Source organism: Camarhynchus parvulus, chromosome 9 (assembly GCF_901933205.1).
Source record: "Camarhynchus parvulus chromosome 9, STF_HiC, whole genome shotgun sequence".
In the NCBI taxonomy this organism is placed as follows: Eukaryota; Metazoa; Chordata; class Aves; order Passeriformes; family Thraupidae; genus Camarhynchus; species Camarhynchus parvulus.
Genome location: NC_044579.1, coordinates 10,633,032 through 10,652,104, shown reverse-complemented (window position 1 = coordinate 10,652,104; position 19,073 = coordinate 10,633,032). Strand labels below are relative to the sequence as shown.

The following is a 19,073-nucleotide window of genomic DNA, read 5'->3' as shown; positions in this document are numbered from 1 at the left end:
TCTTCACAGCAATGTGATTTATGGGCAGGGCACTCATCCTAGTTCAGATTTCTTTCACTGGTATTTGTGGGCTGTGGTTCATGCTGATCTGCTGTGCCTGACCCCTTCTTGCCAGCTGAACACATAATTGAGTCGTGTTAGGGTCATTCATTACAGTGGTCAAAGTTTAGTCATAGAAATATGGATTTCTCCCTGGGAGACTTCACAAGTGCCCCTCTCCCCATCTGCAGATTGGATATTACCATCCAAGAAAGCTGTGAATTAAGTTGTTCAGAAACAGGCAAACCTGGAGCATCTGTTTTTTGAGCCAGTTTGCTTGGGGTTGTATTTTGGACTCTCTCTTAGCAGTAGGAGATTTGCCATTGACTGTCATGGCTCTAAGTTTTGGTGTTTTCCTGTACCTGTGTGTGAGCTCAGAACCACCCAGCATGATGTGCAATAGTTGGGGGAATCCTCGGGGCATGTGTTACCTCTTCTGATGTTCTACAGCAGAGGGTAGGCAGGGAGGCCCCCCAGCACCAGTGTGGCTGGCAGCACCCTGAAGTGAAGTGAAGTATGGTGCTGACCTGCGCAGGGCGCTGGCTTGCCTGCTGTGTGCCAAACACGTGGACATGGCCAGCACTCCACTAGAGCAGGTGGTGGAGTGCTGGAAAGGGCATTTCCCTCTGGAAGAAGAAGGGCCAGAGCCCATCTGTGTCAGTGTGTCACCAGTGTGACACCTCTCATGTTTTGCACACCCTGTTTCCCTGCTGGATGCAAGCAAGGAGAGCTGAGGAGGATTTTCTTTCATTTTGTTTCACCAGCTTTCTGGTTTGAGTCTGCCTGTCACTTCCTTGCTCCAAACTACTTATTTGGCAGGTCAGGAGTGTGAGTCACAGCCATGGCCCAGGATCCTGCCTCCTGCTTTGGCCAGCAGCACTGCAGCTGGGGCAGAGCAGAGCTGCTGCTGATGCTCCAGTGCCTGCTTGCTGCAGGCCATGGAGGCACTCACCTGGGGCAGGGGAGAGGGTAAATTCAAAGGTTAATGAGCAAAAGCATTTATTCTGACGTCTGAGCCCAGACTGTTTTCTGATGTGTTGCTTTCCAAGGAGAGGGTTGTGTACTCTTACTTGGTAACTTCAGCAAACTTCTCCCAAAGGCAGGATCACTTTCAAAAGAAAAAGTCAGTGGGAAATGCATCTGCACACAGGCTGTCTCTAATATCATGGGCTTGGAAATGAAACTGGATTCTAAAAGGCGATACTCCCTAGAGATTGAATGGGCTTTGCAGAATTTGTGCTGACTAGGCATAACCTTTCCATGAGGATCCTAAGGAACACAGGTTTTGTTCTCTCTGTTGGTATCTGACTGTGTGACTTGTGCTGGACCCACTGCTGGAAGAAGAAAAGCAGTTCCAGTTGGCAGCACAGTGAAATACAGAGTTTCCTGGAGATATCCCTCCTGGTGTCTGTAATGGCAGGATCATGTGGGCCAGTCCTCAAGGATTCATCTCTTGCACCCCACTGCTAAAAAAAGCAGAGAAAGTGAATATGCAGACCCTTAGAAAAACTGCCTGGCAATTCTGTTGGTGAAAATGCCAGTGCCTGCTTCTAATAAGAAAGACAGGGAGGGAGGGAGCAATATTTTGTTTCTGGTGTATAATGTTAAAGCAAACAAAAGCCCTCTTAGGGATAAAGGAGGCTCTCAGAAGTGCTGTGTCCTGCTTCAGACGTGCAGAACTTTGTCCACAACCTTGAGGACTTGCAGGCCAGCTTCAAGCATCGTGTGTGTTGGCCAGACAACAATGAACCCTTTGAACACACTTTGGGTCAGGGTACTGTTTTCTTGGAGGGGGAAAGGGAAGGGAGGCTGGTGCTTTGGTCTTGTATCAGCAGCCGTCTGTGGTGAGCCGCAGATGGTTTCAGTGGATGGCAGGGCTGGCTGTGGTTTCTCTGTGCAGGGCTGGCTCCTGAGGCACGGAATCTGCAGCAGCAGGTCTGCTGCAGAGCCATTGCTGCCTGTGCAAGACTTGAAGTGCCTCTGCCCCAGCTCTGTGGTTTCAAAGAGAGCTTTTAAACTAACGTGGGAGTCTGTGAAATTACCCTGCTGCGATGTGTCAGCTGTTGACACAGCAACATGACAGTATGTCATCACTTATTTCCTGCTTGAGGGATCATAAAGCCTTTTTGCATGGTTTGGTGCCATCTGTTTTCCAAAAGAGAAACTTTATTGTATTTCTCTTGCTCTCATTGTCCTCCTCCTCCAGACTTGGCCTCTGGTGCCTTTCCTGAATGTCGCTCATGAGCTCTCTGGGGTGAGGTGAGAGAAGGAGTTACCCACCTTTCATACATGTTTGGGGCTGCACTGGCCCTGCTCTCAGCCATCTCTTTGGACTGCTGTCATCTGCTGACAAAGAGGGCTATTCTGTGCAGTTCATGGGTACCTAAGTCTGACTTCTTTGCCTGGACAGCCTGGGATCAAAAATGCCAGCAGGCCAGCTGATGTGTTGCGCATGAGACGACAAAGTGTAGTATGGTACTTGGGAAACAGCAGTTGCTTTGCAGCCCTGGTTTGAGCATCTGGACATGGTGAGAAGCCCTCAGCCCATACCTGAAGGGGAGTTTGAATCTCTAGCTGCAGTGGGAAGCCCACCCTGTCCTGGGCAAAACAAGGGGTGCAGCTCCCGAGGCTTTGGTCCTCCTGGTGCTTCACTCAGAGCAACTCTGTTTTTCCACCAGTCAAAAGCTGCTACTGTTGATGTTGGTCTGGTGTAAAACCCAGCCCAGAACTGATGGAAAATTGGAGGTGGTTGTCTCTCCTGCCCCATCACAAGACAGAGCTTTTGCTGCTGCTGCTGTCCTGCACAGCAGAACCTTTTCCCCTCCCCAGGGCAGGGGCAGTTCTGTGCAGCTGCAGTCGGACGTACGGGCGGTCTCACGGCAAATCCTTCCCAGAGCTGCTGAAGGAGCTTGGCTCAGGTCTCGTGTCAAGTAGGATGAGGGAGGAAAACGCCTCCAGCTTGTTTGTGGTCTGGCAGCCAGAGAACTTTCTGCTGCTGTCACTGGGAACCAGTGTTCTTTTCTACATTTACATCGTTCCTGGATTGTTTCTGCTGCGAGTGGCTGTGCCACAGCCCGGCACTGTGAGCTCCAGGGAAGCACTCCCAGGGAGCCAGAGGAGAGGGATGCTGCTGTCATGGACAGCATCTGTAAATAATAACCCAGAGAGCTGAATGCAGCACTGATGCTAGCTCTGCAAGTCTGCCCATGCCTCCATTTGCCAAGTCACCATTTAGGTCATGCAGATTTTATTCTGTGCCCCAGATTTACTTTGGATGGAAAGCCACATGTTTCCAGTGAATTACACCTGCAGGGATTTATGTTTTGAATTAGCTTCAGAAATGACCAAAACACATTTTTCAAAAGTTCTTCATATTTGCACTTTTTAAAACAAATCTTTTTTTTTTTTGGTAGTGTTAGAAGGATGCTCTGCATTTTTAATTGTAGTCTGATCTGGAAGCAGATGAATGTTTCTCCAAGAGCTTCTTGAAATGAACAGCTGTTGTTCACTAAGTCAAACAGAAGAGTTTTGTGGAAACTATGTCCAAACTGATTCTCTTAAAAAACAAAACCAAAATTAGATGCAGTATTATGGTTAGGTGCACATGCCAGAGGCTGAGTAAATTTAACAACAGACTTGTGACTTAGTCTTCACCCTATTTAATCCATCAATAGTTGGCTGTAAATCTCTGTTTAGAATAGAAATGTTGGAAAGTGCTGCAGCCCCTGCACTCTCACTGGGATGCTGTGAGCTGTTGTTAGAGCTGTGTGGTGGCAGATCCTTCTCACTGGCTGTGATGGGATTTCTCAGGTTTTGTAGTTTCCCCTCAGGGTTTTGGGGCGAGTTCCATAGGATGTCATTACCTCCTGCCTGCCTTGCTGCCCTCTGTGACTTTCTGTCTCTGCCTGTGTTGTCACCCTGGATTGTGTTTAACCAAGTTAAAGGATCTTTGTGAAACAGATGATGATTAGCATCCTTACCAGAAGTTTTGTTAAAATACTTATCTGTATTTTCTTTTAAAAATCCCTGCACTGACATATCTGTTTCTTTCAGCTTTATCTTTTCTGTGCCAAGGAAAGCCAGACTTGGTACCAGTGAGAGAGACTGGTTTGATTCTGCTGCTCCAGGCCAGAAAAAAGTCAGGCATGAAGTCTGCTAGATGGCAGAGTTCCTCTGCCTTCATCCATGTCATGTGCTGCCATGGAGCTGCTTGCAGGTTTTATTTTCTAAATAATAATTTTTAAGGGTTCCTGAGTTTGCTGATCGGGTTTTCAGCAAAATGGAAACATTTGCAGAAAGCAAAAGGGTGAATCAACATCTGGCAACTTCCTCAGCCACTATATTTTTTGTTCTTTCTTGTGGATAAATGCAAAAAAAAGAATTCAAGTGAAGTCTTTGTGCACATAAAAGCCTCACTGTCCAAGCATGATTGATTAGGGACGCTTGCTGTTTCCCTAATTCTCTTTCTTAATCTTGGCATCATCCACGTTTTCCGTCTTAGCTGTTTCCAGTGGGGATGAAATGTTTGTGGAGGGGCAGGAGCCACCCACCCACCCACGTTGGAGGCTCCTCAGACAAATGGGTCAGTGTTCCCTGCAATCACGGGTGGGAACAGGAAGCCAGCCCCTGGCCACAGCTCAGGGCAGCAGAGCCATCGAGAGCCTGACCCTATTTGACTTCTCTTTTCTAGATCTCAGTCTCTATAAACAGCTTTTTATGGTATTTGCCTTTCAAAGAGGAACCAGGGTGTGGATGGGAACAGTGACAAAGAGCCACTTATAAGGACTCAGTGAGCTCTTACAGGAGTCCACTGCATAATTTTCAGATCAACAGAAAAATCTTGCAATATCTTAAGCCCTGATGTGTCATCTGAAGTTTTTAAATGCTGTCATTCTGCCTCCCAGCAGTCAGGGCCAAAAGGTTTGTGCTCCTGTTTAACAGGGAAACTGAGTCATGGGGATGCTTAGTGCCTGGCAGAGGAATTCCCAGTAAATCAGAACAGAGCCAGCAACTGAAAGCAGAACCTCAGTGCTTGGAAAACACTGGCTTCTCACAGGAGCATGACTTCATGTGTCCTCAGCAAGGGCAGACAGCTCCTCATTTTTCGCACAGTGGAGCACAGCTCTGCCCCAGACAGCAGGTACTGTCTCTTGGGGTGACATCAGTGCTGGGGCTGCAGCAGGGGCACAGAGCTGCCATGCTGTGAGTGATAACAGCCTGTGCTCAGGGGGGTCCCCACAGCATCCCTGTGGGACATACCACTCCCTGGGTATCCTGCTCATTCCTGTGCAGCTCTCCATGGGCTGCAGATCATCCTGCAGCAGCTGGCAGGGCTCTCTCTGCAGAGGGAGCCGTCCTTCCCTGGAGCTGCACCAAGCAGCTGCTTTCTCCATCTCAGGCAGGCAGAGCAGTGCAAGCAGAGATGGATTAAACACCTGTGTCCTGCCCCAAGTGACACGTGCATCCTTCAGGATGTTGCTTCCCGGTGCCAGTTGAGAATTGAGGAACTGAGGAGCTGGTGATTGGGTAGGAGCCCAGTGGAGGTCATCCATCACCATGGATGCTTTCCAGCCCTGATGTGAAGAAGGTTGTGGAGGGGTGTGTCTGCACAGGGTTTCCAGCAAGCAGGACCACAAGAGTGTCAGAAGATGGAGCTTTACACTGTATGTGATTAACTTCATCCAGGCTGTGGCTGGCATCCCACCTGGCTCTACCCACATCTGCCCCCAGTACAGGAATGTGAGCAGTCCAAGTGCCCAGCCCATGCACTGCTCTTGCCCAGGGTCTGTGTCGTATTTCCAGCTTGTGAGGAAGGTGAAGGTATGCACCTGTAGGAGAGCACGCAGAGTCAGAAATGTGGGATGTGCCACTGATCAGCCCTTGGCGGAGGGCACATCTCTTGGCTGCCCTCAAGGACAGACCTGTGCCCACTTCCCCTTGGGTCACTCCTTTGGCCGTGTGTGAACTGGTCAAACTGGGAGCTGACACGTCCCATCCATATCATTCTACTAATTCTTGGGAAGGGTAAACTGCACCACTGGGAGGACACACTCGGCATTTCTGTAGTTCTTTACCAAGCCAGGAGAACAGAATCAGTGAGAATGCCTGGAAGCCTCAGTCAGGGGAAGCACAACCCCTTAGCTCAGGTCTCCTTGCCCTTGTTCTCCAAGCAGGTTTGCCATAGGTGTCTCCCATTGGATGGGGATGTTTGGCAGCCCTCCAGGATGGGCAGCAGCTCCTGGGCAGCTCACAGGGTAAAAGTGACGCTGCTGCAGCAGCAGATCTTGTGATTTGGTGCTAATGGCTCTATAACTCCATTACTGTGCATTTGTAGGGGGATTTTTTATACACTAATTAACCAACAGTTTGATTTGGAGGCGATACTCTGGGCTCTATTACAAGTGGGCAATTGTAACTCAACATCCCAGTGGGGCCCCATGGCACAAAGGAGGGGTTTGAAAGCACTGCTTTTGGCAAAGGCTCCTTCATCCCACCGAGGGATGGAATGTCCTGATAAGGGGATGGAGCTGCAGGGCTCGTTTCACTCCTTCGAGGAATGGCATTAGGAGGCAGCCCCGAGGTCTGGTTCTGATTTGCTGTGAGACATCAGATCCTTACCTGCAATTGAGGGAAAATGATACCTCTGTGCAGGGGCCTCACAGGGTTCAGCTAAGATTAATAGGGGAGGGAGGGGAGGTGAAATATCTCTGGCATTTTGTTGTTACTATTATGATGTGGAGTGAAGCCAGGGCATCTCTGTGAATGATCACTGCATTTGCCTCTTGAGATCTGGCTGTGTTTTTGCCCTCTCCTACCCTCTACTAATCAGAACAAAGTTAAAGTTTGTAGTAGAAGGGCTCAGAAAGCAGCATTTCTCAGTGTCTGAAGGAAAAGCAGCACGTTTCCTGGTGTAATTAGGTCCAGGCTCTCAGGAAATGAAGGCTGTCTAGCTGATAAGTGTTTAGTAATGATTACCAAGCCAAGGCTGGGGAAAGCAAGCAAAGTGTTTTCATTGCAGAAGCAGCAAATCCAGCTGAGATTGTGGTGTGTGTCATGTATGGAGACAATTGTCCCAGTGGTGTGTGGCCTTGCTCGCTGGAACATGAGCCAAATCTACCCTGGTGTAAGTCCACAGAAAGCTCTGGAGCTGCACCAGAGCCTGAGCAGCCGAGCACACATCTCCATGCAGTGCCCCTGGCTGGCAGAGGTGCCATTCACCCAGACTGGTGTCACTCTGCTCTCAAAGCCAGCAATTCCTCTCTCAAATTAGTAACAGTGCTCATCAAAGCTGGGCGAGCTGGAGGAGGGTAACAAGGGTAGAGTTACATCCTCTCCAAATGAAATACACATTTCTTCAGTGGTGCTGGGTAAGCTGAATGTGGCAATGTACAAAGGTGGGTTCTTCAGCGTGCTGTGTGCCAACCCTTATGAAAGGGAGCCTCTCCCCTGAAATTTCAGGGTCAGATTTTGCAGGGAACATGTCTGGAGGTTGCTCTGCTGTGAAGTCAACACAATCCATCCAATGCCAGCATACGCATCCTGTCCACAGCCCTTGAGACCTGGTGTGCTCTCAGTGTTCTGGATGAGAAAGTGCCTTGTGGACCCCTTGCCCTGCCCTGTTTTTGTGTCCCTTAATTTCAGAAGATGCCTTTTGGTGGGAAACCCTATCCCTGTTGTATGCAGATGGGTTTGAGTTTTATGAGCATTGAGCATTGGAGGAACTGAGGAGTTTTGCAGCACTGCTGCAATTCCTCTTGCCTTGCAGATGAGTCAGCCTGTACTTTGCAGTTCCGTGTTTTCTGAAAACTCTACCATAGCCTAGTGGTAGGTCTTTCTGTCCCACACGTGTACTCTGGTGGAAAAAATACTCTGATGTCCTAAAATCTCCCAAATTCCTTATTTATTGCAGCCTGTATAAATGAGTTCCAGAAGGGATTACACAACTCCCAGGAGGACAGGGCCATCAGTGGCTTTTAAGCCCAGTGGTCCAGAGGCAAATCCTGGTTCAGGAAGCCTGTAAGCTGCTGGACATTGCTGACAGTGCCCTGTGTGTGAGGGTCACTGTGTACCCACCATGTCTTTATGGCTTGCCCACAAGTGTCCACCCCTGGCCACTGCTGGGAGAAGATTCCTGGGATAATCAAACCTTTGGGCTGAACTTGGCAGCCCATGTAACCAGCGTTCCTGGCAGGACCTCTCCTTTGCTCTTCAGACCAACCAAGATTAAATTCCAGAACTGTGGATAGATCTTCTCTCTCCCTTTATCTGCAAACTTTGTTTCCAGTGCAGTGCCTTTGTGCTGGCCCAGTAGTGGAGAATCAGCACAGAAATCTCTTTTCAAATATGGCACTTTTCTTCAAACCCACCTAAGGCATAAGCTGAGTTTGCTTTCCCTTGGTGTCAGTCAGTTCCCCTCATGGTGAGCACAGCCCACCCCCAGTCTGCAGATCTTCTACAGACTTTGCAAAATGGTTGAATTTGGACTGTGATGGGTTTATTTAATCAGATCTGCAGTGCCCTAATGTCCATCACCATCATGATGGCTTCCATGAATTCAGCAGCTGTCAGTCATTATTTGCTGGTTTATGATTTGAGCCCTGGAAAAGGTATCCAAGAAACATTGAGTCTGGAAAAAAAGTGAATTAAAACCATTTCCTTGAAGACTGACAAGGGTTTTGGGTGAGGGAACAATGCACAGATATGCTGTGAGTCTGCTTTCTTGTTGAAATTTATGGTTTGTTTGCTTTTCTCTTTGCTGCCCCACCACAGATCAGGGCAGGGAGAGATAACCTCTTCTTCAGATAGTACAATCCTGTTTGCAGCCCGCCCTCAGGGCTCTGCACTCTGCTTTTCAAACTAAAGCTCTGTACTAATACCATAAACTGACCATGGTGACTGAGTCAGTCAGCACCCTCTCCAGGAGAAGACCTTTCTGTGGCTCAAGGGAAAGGTAGGAAGGCAGTCCTCAGGCTGGCACAGGCCTTAAGCCTGCTGACAAAATTCCATTTACAGCATGAAAGGGCTGCAAAAAACAAATGTCATTTATCAGCAGGTCGCTGTGGCACCCTGGCTCTGGGATGGAGGTGGAAAGCCATGTGTGTTCTGAGAAGGGCATGTTCTGGGGACACACGGAGCTGTTTGGATGTTGTTAGGTAGCAGCAGACAAGGCACAGGAAACTTTGGCTCCCAAAGGGCATTCAACAGCTCATCATGTCTGACTCTTCTAAGAGGTGCTGAGCCATTGCTAAACTGTAGAAAGGGAGGAAAGTTTCTGCTGTAGGAATTTTTCTGCTTGTCTCAGATTTTTCTGTTGTGTTTTTCTTAAGTGTTTTAGTAATTACTGCCATAGAGATACCAGTGTGGAGACAGCTGGGTTGGGAGTGTGACCCAGTTATCAGTCAGTGCAGCTTGGCTAGCTGCAGTGTCCAGGCAGGCAGGGTGCTGGAGAAAATTCACATCTAAACTGCAGAGCTGCTTTTAACTGCCTGCCAAGTTTGTTTTGTTCTGATTTCTCCTAAAAGCATGAGACCCTCCTCCTTTGATGGCAAAGGCTTCCCTCACTCCTCACCAGTGTGTTCAGTAAGATTCACCTTTCTTCTCCCAGGTATTTCCATGATTCTGGGGACCGCCTGCCTCTCAGTTATCAGTCATTATATCAGATGAATGATCATTATTTGTCTAGCAGGCAGTGGCCTGCAGGAGTGCTGGTGATCCCTGGGGAGGGGATAGTCACAACCTGCTTGTTCCCAGCTGCTCGATTTCAGTACCTTAAAATGCCTGGGCTACTCTTTGATACCTTTCCAGGTGAGCAACCTGGAACCAGGCAACCAGGTTAGCTCAGGCTGCCACAGGAATGTTATAACAACAGGAGGAAGGACATGCAAGAAAAATTCTGCTGGACAGTATAAAACCTGGCTGGTTTTATGCTGTCCACCTTTTAGTACCAAGCACTGCTTGTTGCCATTAGTGTGTGAGTGTATTGCTTCTCCCATGCTACTCATCTCTAAGGGACTGGTTAATTATCTGGCCAAGGAAGACTCTGGGGTGCAGGAACTTCATGGGTAACCACCTCACAGATTCCTGAGGGCTGAATATATCCCACCTTTTCCTCATTGAAAATAATGTTTCACACACAATGTAGCTGCTCTCAGGCTTTGTTGGGCAGAACTGAGTGTCTGCACAGGGCACAATGTGGCTCGGAGTGTATTTCACAACGAGTCAGATCGAAGGCTCAGTAAACACAAACACATTTCCCACTGCTTGCTCTGCAGATGAATCTGCAATGCTTCAGTGTGTTGGAGATTTATATGGGAAGGGTCCTTCCCGCTGGAAGTGGTTTTGCTGTGGGTAAATGCCCTGCTCCTTGTGCAGGATTTGTTACACAAGTGTGCACTGAAGCATGTAATGCACAGCCAGAAACGTGTGGAAATCATTCTTACATGCCTGAGAACAGGTCAAGAAGAGCTTGTCAGAGAGGGAAGGAAGGGAGAATGTGAGGGTCAATCTAATTTGTTTTTTTAATGCCCAATGGCCCTTTCAGACAGGGTTATCCAGTCAGTCTGCTCAGCATGAACTCATGCACACGTGAAATAATGCCAGCGTGGCTCAAGTGAGAGATTTGTTAAAAAATATTATTTCCATCTTCATTAATTGAAAGAATTTTTTTCCATAAAGAATATTGAAGTGGTGTTTGCTTTTAGATTTCCAAGTATCTCCCACTTTCTGAAGACTAAATTCATCATCTAGGTAGCTCATTTGACCATGCAGCTACCAATCCACATTATGTTTGTGTCCTGAAAATTGCTTGTTGGAATACCAAAAAACCCTGAGCCATTTCTAAATTTCCTTTCTCATGAGAGATCTTCCCTGTGCCAGTTCTGCAAATTTGTCCTGTTTTGGATTTGGGTCTGCCAGAGTGATTGGTAGCCAGCAGCACACCAGCTGGGGTGGTCTAAGAGGAACTGTCCAAAGCAGGCTAGAGGTTGTCTTCATTTTGAAAATGAAAAAAACTCTGAAAATATACATGGGGAGCCTCTAGGAATGCATTATTATTGCCCTTCATCACAGCAGTAGCAGGGGAAGGAGGCAGCCCTGTTTATCTTGAGTTGGAAGACAAGAAACTGATAAAAGGTTTGGAGAGCAGGGACTGGTGTGGTACTGAACTTAGAGATGGCCTCACACCTTTGGCTCCTGGTACCTCTTCCCTGCACTTGATTGAGGCCCTTTCCTGCTGTGTGCTTGCCTTGCTCTCTGATTTTGGTGGTTCTGTGGGGCCAGTTGGTGCCATAGTGGGCTGCAAACACTTCAGTCATCATTCTGAAAATGTGTGACCCATCAGCAGAAGGAAAATTTCCTGATTAACTTATCTGGAGAATTTAATCCTTCTTATTTGCAATAATAAAATAGTTGAGGTAAGGTCAGATGCTATTTATAACCATCTCACTGTTCCTTGTTCCTTCTCTCCTGGGCTGTAAGCTCTGCACAGACACAACCAGATTAATCCTTCATGGCACTGAACCTTTTATTCCCCTTGTTGTGCTTGCAGGCTCCAGAGCCTCCTTCCTCTGCAGAGCCCAGTGCACTGAGCTTTCACTACAACACAGCAGCAGTGCAGCTGTGGAAAAGTTTAGAAAAACATTATCTGTTCAGCAAACCAGGGATTGTCTGCGAAGTTGGAAACTTTGGTTTCTGGGTCAGCTGAATGGTTTGAAATTTTTCATCACAGGCTCCATGCCAGGTTCATACACTCTGCAATTAACTGAGGTTGTGTGCAGGTAGGTCCAGTCCTGGTGTGGCAAGAAGTGCTGAGGGATCTGACATGTTTTCCAATATATAAACCTTACTTCTGTTCCCCTCAAAAAAAAAGTTTTAATTGAAACTATATTTTATGTGATGAAGAAACCTTGATATAGAAGCAGATTGGGTTAGGACAGTTAGACACAGAATGTATGACAGCTGCCAATATCTGATATTAAGTTCAATGCAATGGGAACTCAGTATGAAGAACAGTCTGAGGTCTTGGTTATATCATACCTTTGACCTCTTTTCTCAATCAGGCAGAACCTGTATTGCTTTGGCTGCCTTCTCTCTAAAATCCTCTGACTTTTGCACCTCTTTCATCCTTGTTTTTTGCCCTGAAAAGCTCAGGATGAGCTGGGAGCAGCTGAATACCTGTAGTTGCTGTGGTTACAGCTGGTTTCCCCCAAAAGCTGCAGTGTCAGTGTTCAGCACAAGCAGAGCGGTGGTGGGAGGGCAGCCCTGGCTGCATGAGCTGACTGTAAAGCTGTGCAGTGCTTGTCTCACAGGCCTAGCACCCTGCCTGTTCCCCTTCCTTATCCCCACTGCCAAGCTCCAGAGAGCAAACCTAAAGGACTGTGAGTTTTGGGTCACTGTAGCTGAAGCCATGGTGCTGCTGTGAGGCCTTTTCCCTGGGGAAGGGGACAGGAGTTTGTGCCAGCCTGCTGAGCATCTGGCATGAGAGGGGCTTTGGTCAGAATTCGTTTGTGTGCAAGGGGTGAAGGCAAGTGTGAATTAAGAACATGTGCCTGCCTGTGGAGCTGAGCCAGACTGAGGTGTCTGGGGCAGCTGTCAGTGATGGGGTGAATCCTCCGGGTTTCTCTTTAGGGTATCCAGCAGCCAAAGTGGGGATGAAATCAAGCAGCAGGTTAGACATGTTTCAGTGAGACAGCTTCTTCCTTAAGCCCAGCAGGTTGGTGACTGTGGCATCACAGGTACAAATCAGGTTGCTCAGCATGGAGTTTGCTGGCTTAAACATACCTTGACAGGTACCAGCATGGCAATGAATAGTAAGGGTCTGTTAGCATTGTGTTGTGTGTCACCATGCAGCCCATGGAGGCTCCATAAAGGATTTTCTCAATGGTTATCAGTGAGAATTGGGTTCAGTTGTCTAGTGATGATCAAGATGCTCACTCCAGGTCCTTTCCCCAGCCTATTTGTTCCTGCACAGGGCTCCAATTACAGCAGCCTTCCTAGTCCAAGGCACCTCTGCAGGCTGGAAGCCACAACCCCACTGAAGCCCAGGCCAGCACTGTCCCAGCTGGGAGTGAAACTGAGCATTGCAGTTTGCTGAAATTCTTTCATCTGAGGTTCTGCTGCTTAAAATATTTTTTTTTATGAACCACTCCTAAATCTCATTGAGGAAAATAAACATCTTCCAGCATCAGAGCCCAGCAGCACTTACGTGTTGTGTTTTCCCCTTCTCAGCTCTAGGTGTTGGTATGTTAAGATCAAAATGGACAGGGCAGGGTGTTCCCAGGGCTCTCTCAGTGCTGATGCTCTGATTTCTTGTGTCTTCTCTGGCTGAAATACACAGGGTTTGGTGCAAAGCTGCAGCAAGAGTCCAGCAGTGTCATTCCAGTGGGCTGAGCAAGCAGGGCTTAGAGCACATACTGAGGTTGTGAGTCCACATCTGTCATTTTTTCCTTGCTCATTTTCATTCAGCAGTTGTTGTGCAAAGATCAACATTTCCTTCTGTTACGTGCTTGCACATGCTTATGGCCCCCAAGTTGCTTGCCATCCAAATAAACAGAATTACTACTCTGTGGGAGAAATGCTATTATTTTTTATTGTTATTAGTTAAAAACAATGGGAAACTAGGCACAAAGAAAACAAAATTATTTTTTTCCAATGACTGCACAGTGAGATTGTGACAGGGCCAGGAACTGAGTCCAGGTGTCCTGAGTCCCAGCCCAGACCTTTAAGCACCAAAATATCCTGCTCCTTGTGAATTCAGAGTGTTTTGGCAAAAGTTTCCCCAGAGTGTTTCATAACTAATGTCAGAGCTAGACACTGAACGTGTCTTACCAGTTAGGAATTTTGCTTTTATACACACTCACTGACTTAAAAACTCCCCCCAAACTTAGCAGCTGTTGGCTTCTTTGTGTTACTTGAATGTTTCTAAGGCAAATATGGAACATATAAATTGAAAAGCATTGAGTTGAAATGTTCTGCTTCGAGTCCACTTAGCAAACTCCAAAGGTCATCTCTGCTGTGTAGAGCCAGCAGGACTAGACATAGAGTGAGCCTTGTTTGAAAGGGATTTTCTGTTGTCTAGAAATCAGGCTCATCCTGTTTCACAGGGGTGGATGTTATCCAAAAGAATTAAGCCCATCCTGGGATCTCTGACAGTTTTTGACACTTTGCTGAAAAGGATCTAGAGCTAAGGGGAAAAAGAACATCCCACAGCAGACTATTGCAGGTTGTGTCTTGAGGGACCACTTCCCCTTCTGAGAGGTCTTTAGTCCCTTTTAAATCTGCACAGGCAGGGTGCTGGTTGTGAATAGAAATCTGTGATGTGGAAGAATGCAATTCCCCCAGGCAGCTCAAATAGTGGCTTCTTAGCAGTGCTCTGGATCAGGTCAGCAGCTCACATCTCCAACAAACCTTTTGTTCCATCTTGACTGTCTCTAATTACTAGCTGCAGTGGCATTCCCACAGACACTCAGCAGGACCTGAAAATTCCCTTTGTGAGATGCTCTGGTCAGTCCTTTATCCCACATCCGATGGTGTCCAGCTGCAATAAACTTTTCCAGAGTGGGATTATGTTGAAATGATGTATTTCAAAATGGAACATATGTTCCTGAATAGGAATGTCTCTTTAAAAAAAACAAACACCAAACTTCTGTTCTGGAGGGGTTTTGGTTTTTTATGTCCCAGTTAAAAATTTCTTATAGTCATTTTTCATGCCTGCTGGAAAGCCAAGGGATTATTATGGAGAGTGGTGCCCTTTGGAAAACTCCAAATGAAAGACTGGAATAGATGTTGTTTTTGCAGTAAAATCTGGCTCCCCTGCACATGTTGTCAGTACAGAGATAATCCTTAAAAACTTCTGAAGTTTACACAAGGCAAATATTTTGCGTTTCTGTGGGCACTGCAGCACAGCTGTGCTTTGGTGTGCAGGGGGGTGGGCTGGGATGCCATGGCTCTCACCTTTTTTCATTTTGGGAACATTCCTGTGTTTCCTGGGCTGGCTCTGCCCTGGAGCCTGTCTGCCCTGCTGCAGGCTGGCAGGATGTGAAGCTCATGCTTCCCTGCAGGTCTCTGTTCCCATCCTGCTGGTGTGGTTTGTCTGCTGGGTGCCTGTGCAGGTGAGCTGCTGTCCCATGTCCCATGGCTTGCTGTGGCTTTTGCTGCCAAGGAGAACACTCAGCCTAGCCTGGGCTAGCATTAGCCTGGCCCTGGCTGACAAGTTTGGGTGGGACTGCTGATGTATCCCAGGGACCTGAGTGCAGCTTGCTGGTACCCAGTGGTGTTGGCTTTCTTTCAGAAGCAAATGTTTTAGTGACTTCTCTCTTGCTAGCTCGTGCAGAGGTTTCACCTGAACATCTGTTCTGCTCCTGATGCTCCCAGCAGCTGCCATGGATGTGTTTAGCACTAGCAGTTCTGTTTGTTTATGAGGCTTTCTCCAGGGTGAAACTGATGTCTGGTCTCAGTTCTGAATCTCTAAACCCAAAATAATTTGGTATATCAAAATAAACCTCTCTTTCTACCTCTGCCACCATCAGCAGAGTCTGGCCTTTTGCAGCTATAAACAGCTGAGCTTAATAAATGGTCCTCAGTCCCTGTCTCCAAGCAGAAGCCCTCAGCCTGGACATAGCTCAGCCTCCAAGGCTTGTAGAGAGAGCAGTCTTTGCAGCTGCTTTCCCCTCCTCTCTCCATCTCATATCTCATGAGCATCTTTCCACCTGGAACTGTGCAGGGGGTTGGAGTAGCTGAGTTGAGAGGATGTGCTGCTGGAAAACAGGCTGGATCCCATCACCAACAGACCCTGTTGCAGGGACTTGTCTGGCTCTCAGGAGCTCCAGCTCTTTCCATTTCATTTATATGGGGCTTTCCTCTCAATTCAGCTTTTTTCTTTAGCCTCTGCATTCAGGTTTTCCTTTGTTATCCCATCATTTCCCAATCCAGTGGTGTCAAAAGGATGTCAGAGGATGCAGCATAAACTGCTGTGTTCACCTTCTACATCACCAGTCTCACTTTGTGTTTCTCACCTTGTTACAGCTGAACAAGCTGGAGGAGGCAGCAAATGCAGCTCACACCTTCTTCATGGCAAACCCTGAGCACATGGAGATACAGCAGGACCTGGAGAACTACAAGACCATGTCAGGGAAGGCCAGCTTGATTGACCAGGAGGCCAGGCAGCACATGGTGAGTCTGAGGCTGAAGAGGTGCCCAGCTTAAGTATCAGGAAGTCTGGAGAGGAGATATTAGGAGGCCAAAAGAGATTAATCTGGGAACGGGGAAATTCTTACCAATAGAGCAAAACAAACTCTCCCTTTCAGCATTTTCCCTTAAGGCAAGCCTGCTCCTGCCTTCTCTAGGCACTCTGCTCTTTGTTTGATTGCTACATCCCCAGCCTGGTCCCTCTGTTCAGAGAGCTCTGGGGTTCACATGGCTGTGAACACACACAAGCAGACAGCTTTGATGGAAACCTCCATGACATCTCAGCTCCTGTGTGTTTCTTTTGACACAAGTTCACCCACCTGGGCAGGGTACATGCACATGGGTGACTGTGGTGATGATGGTGTACAGTGGCAGGCAGGAGAGTGTCAGCTGCTTCCAGCTCCACAAAGCAAAAGCCCAAGTCAAATGCCAGGGCCACCCCCAACTTCCCAATTTCACAAGACTCAAGGAAGCAGGAGTAGCTGTTGGGTGTAATTAATGGAGATGCTCATTAGGGGCCATTCTAAAAAATGAGCAATCTCTTCTCTTGGCATTCAGTGTTGTTGTTTGGTGGGAGGGTAAAAACAAACAAACAAAAAGATTTTTTTTTAAATGCATAATCTAGGAGCGGCACTGAGGATTCCCTAAGTATGGAGAAGTTCAGAAGAGCATTTAGAAAGGTTTATTGGGTTCCACTGGTCTGAAAGTCCATCAATGGCTTAAACATGGTTTGGTACAAGTGGTTATATCTGATAGATATCTGGGGAGATTGTCCTGTCCCTGTCCCAGTCCCCTATTACCTTCTTTTGAGAAGCATCTGCAGGCAGCATGGCCTGCTCATGGTCTGTGTTCTGCCTGCCTGCTTTGCAGGAGGACTACAGTGCTGGGGTGAGGCACTATGACAGAGAGGAGTACGAGCTGGCCATTGAGCTCCTGGAGCGTGCCCTGCAAGGATACTACTCTGAGGATGAGGATTGCCAGCTCATGTGCGAGGGACCGCAGAGGTTTGAGGAGCACGAGCACCTGGATTACAAGGCTGGTCTCTACGAAGCTATTGCAGGTGAGATCTTTTGCATTTTTAGAGTTCTCACCCTTGGCCCTGAAATGTTTTTAGTTACTGAGTTTGGGCCTTTGGCTGGATTTGTTGAAATGTCTTCCCTCCCACTTCTGCTGCTGGTGAGTAACGCTGCAGGAGGCACCTGGAAACCCAGCAAGTGCAGACCCAGAGCACAGTGTGCTAGAACATCTCATTTTGGTCCTGAACAGAAGCTGGACCACAAGAATTGCATTTCCAGATGTGTGGAGCATTTGCAGTTTTCTGTTAGAGCTGGAAGTTGAGGTGCTTTATCTGAACTGCTTCCATTTCCCCTGTACACAGTCTCACACACCTCCCTGGAATCCAGACATTGCTGGCCTTTGTTTATGTTTTCTGTTTTCTGAGAGCATATGAAGAGAGCAGCAGAGTTCTCTTGGCCATGCTCCAGGTGGCCAGGAAAGTTGCCAAAAAGGCTCGTAACATGGATTAGAAAATCCAAAAGGATGGATTTGTCATTAGTGGAGGCCCACCTAATTATGATCTTGACTGAAATCTCTGGGGAGAATTGAATGTTGCTGTGTAATCTTCAGATTTGCATGTGTGGCTCTGAGCCAGAGAGGATTAAAACAGTTCATTCTCAGTGGAAATGAGATTACATTTAATTAGTTGTAAGGGAAGGAAGAGCAATAAATTAAGGTTTGTTTGGTGACAGAAATCTTATTTATCTGCTTATGGTCTTGGAGTTGCATCAAGCCCCGAAATCTCGCTTCTTGTGTGGAAAATACTTCACTCAGATGCAGAATGTTTTTTGTGTTAGCATAATTCGGTTTGTGTCGAGACAGGAAATCTAATTGAAACAACCAAGAGGAGAAACCACCAGCATACCGGATGGGAAGCTGCCCTGCTGGGGTTTGTTTACCATGCAAAAAATAGAAGTGTTGGAAAGGCTGACTTGGTACCAGTGTGGCTGTCAGCTGATCAGGCCTGCTTTTAGAGCCTGGACCAGGACACGCATCAAGAGAGCAGCCTTCAGTGGCAAAGCAAGCCCAGCATCCTTCTCACTGAAAGCTGCTGCTCTTCAGACAGGACAAACTGCTCCTGTGCTGTGCAAGCTGAGTGCAGCCCCAGTGGGCTGAGGTGTTTCTGTGCTGGCCCTTCCTGAGCACAGACAGGCTCATGGTGGTGCTCAGAGCAGGACATCACCTGGGGGGGACAACAGCCAGAGGGTCCCTGCAAGTCTGAGGCTTGGCCATGTGTGCCTGGCCATAACTACCCCAAACCCCAGGGTACCCAAAGGAACATGGAGTTGAGGGAGGGAAATAAGATGCTTGGTGCAGCTGCTTTTCTGTAGGAAACTAGGTGGCTCCTTCCAGGATAATCCAAAGTTCACCCCTGGTCCAAGGCACTCAGGCCCAGACATTTCAGTGGGGAGTGGGAACACGTAATATACCAAGGAAAGAGAGTTTAGGTTTCTTCAAACTCATTTCTTTTCAATCCCAAACTGATTTGCTCTGCTGCTGCTTGGGGTTGAAACACTCTCACCTTTTCCCCCCAAGGACAGATATATTTCAGTGAATTGATTACAGTACCAAGAAAAAGCAGTGCTTCTCATTGATGGATTGATTATTTCAGATCTAGAATGGTTAAACAGGTTTAAATTACAACAATATGATTTATGTCCTTTCCCTTCTTGCTTTTCCTAATGTAATACCCTGGATATGCATGGTAAGTCAGATAACTACTCAGACTACCTGTCAAGAGCCAAGAGCACATAGGCATTGTTCTGAGTTTCCACTTGGTTTCATTGCAAATTCCT

General features: G+C 47.5%; 1 protein-coding gene across 1 annotated transcript in view; it reads left to right on the top strand.

Moving 5' to 3' along the window:
* P3H2 (prolyl 3-hydroxylase 2) overlaps positions 1-19,073 on the top strand; it is a 64,013-nt gene that overhangs the window by 33,010 nt on the left and 11,930 nt on the right. The window contains exons 3-4 of the mRNA XM_030954651.1: positions 16,060-16,206; positions 17,092-17,281. Coding sequence (XP_030810511.1) covers positions 16,060-16,206; positions 17,092-17,281 — 337 coding nt within the window. The remainder of the gene's footprint in view (positions 1-16,059; positions 16,207-17,091; positions 17,282-19,073) is intronic.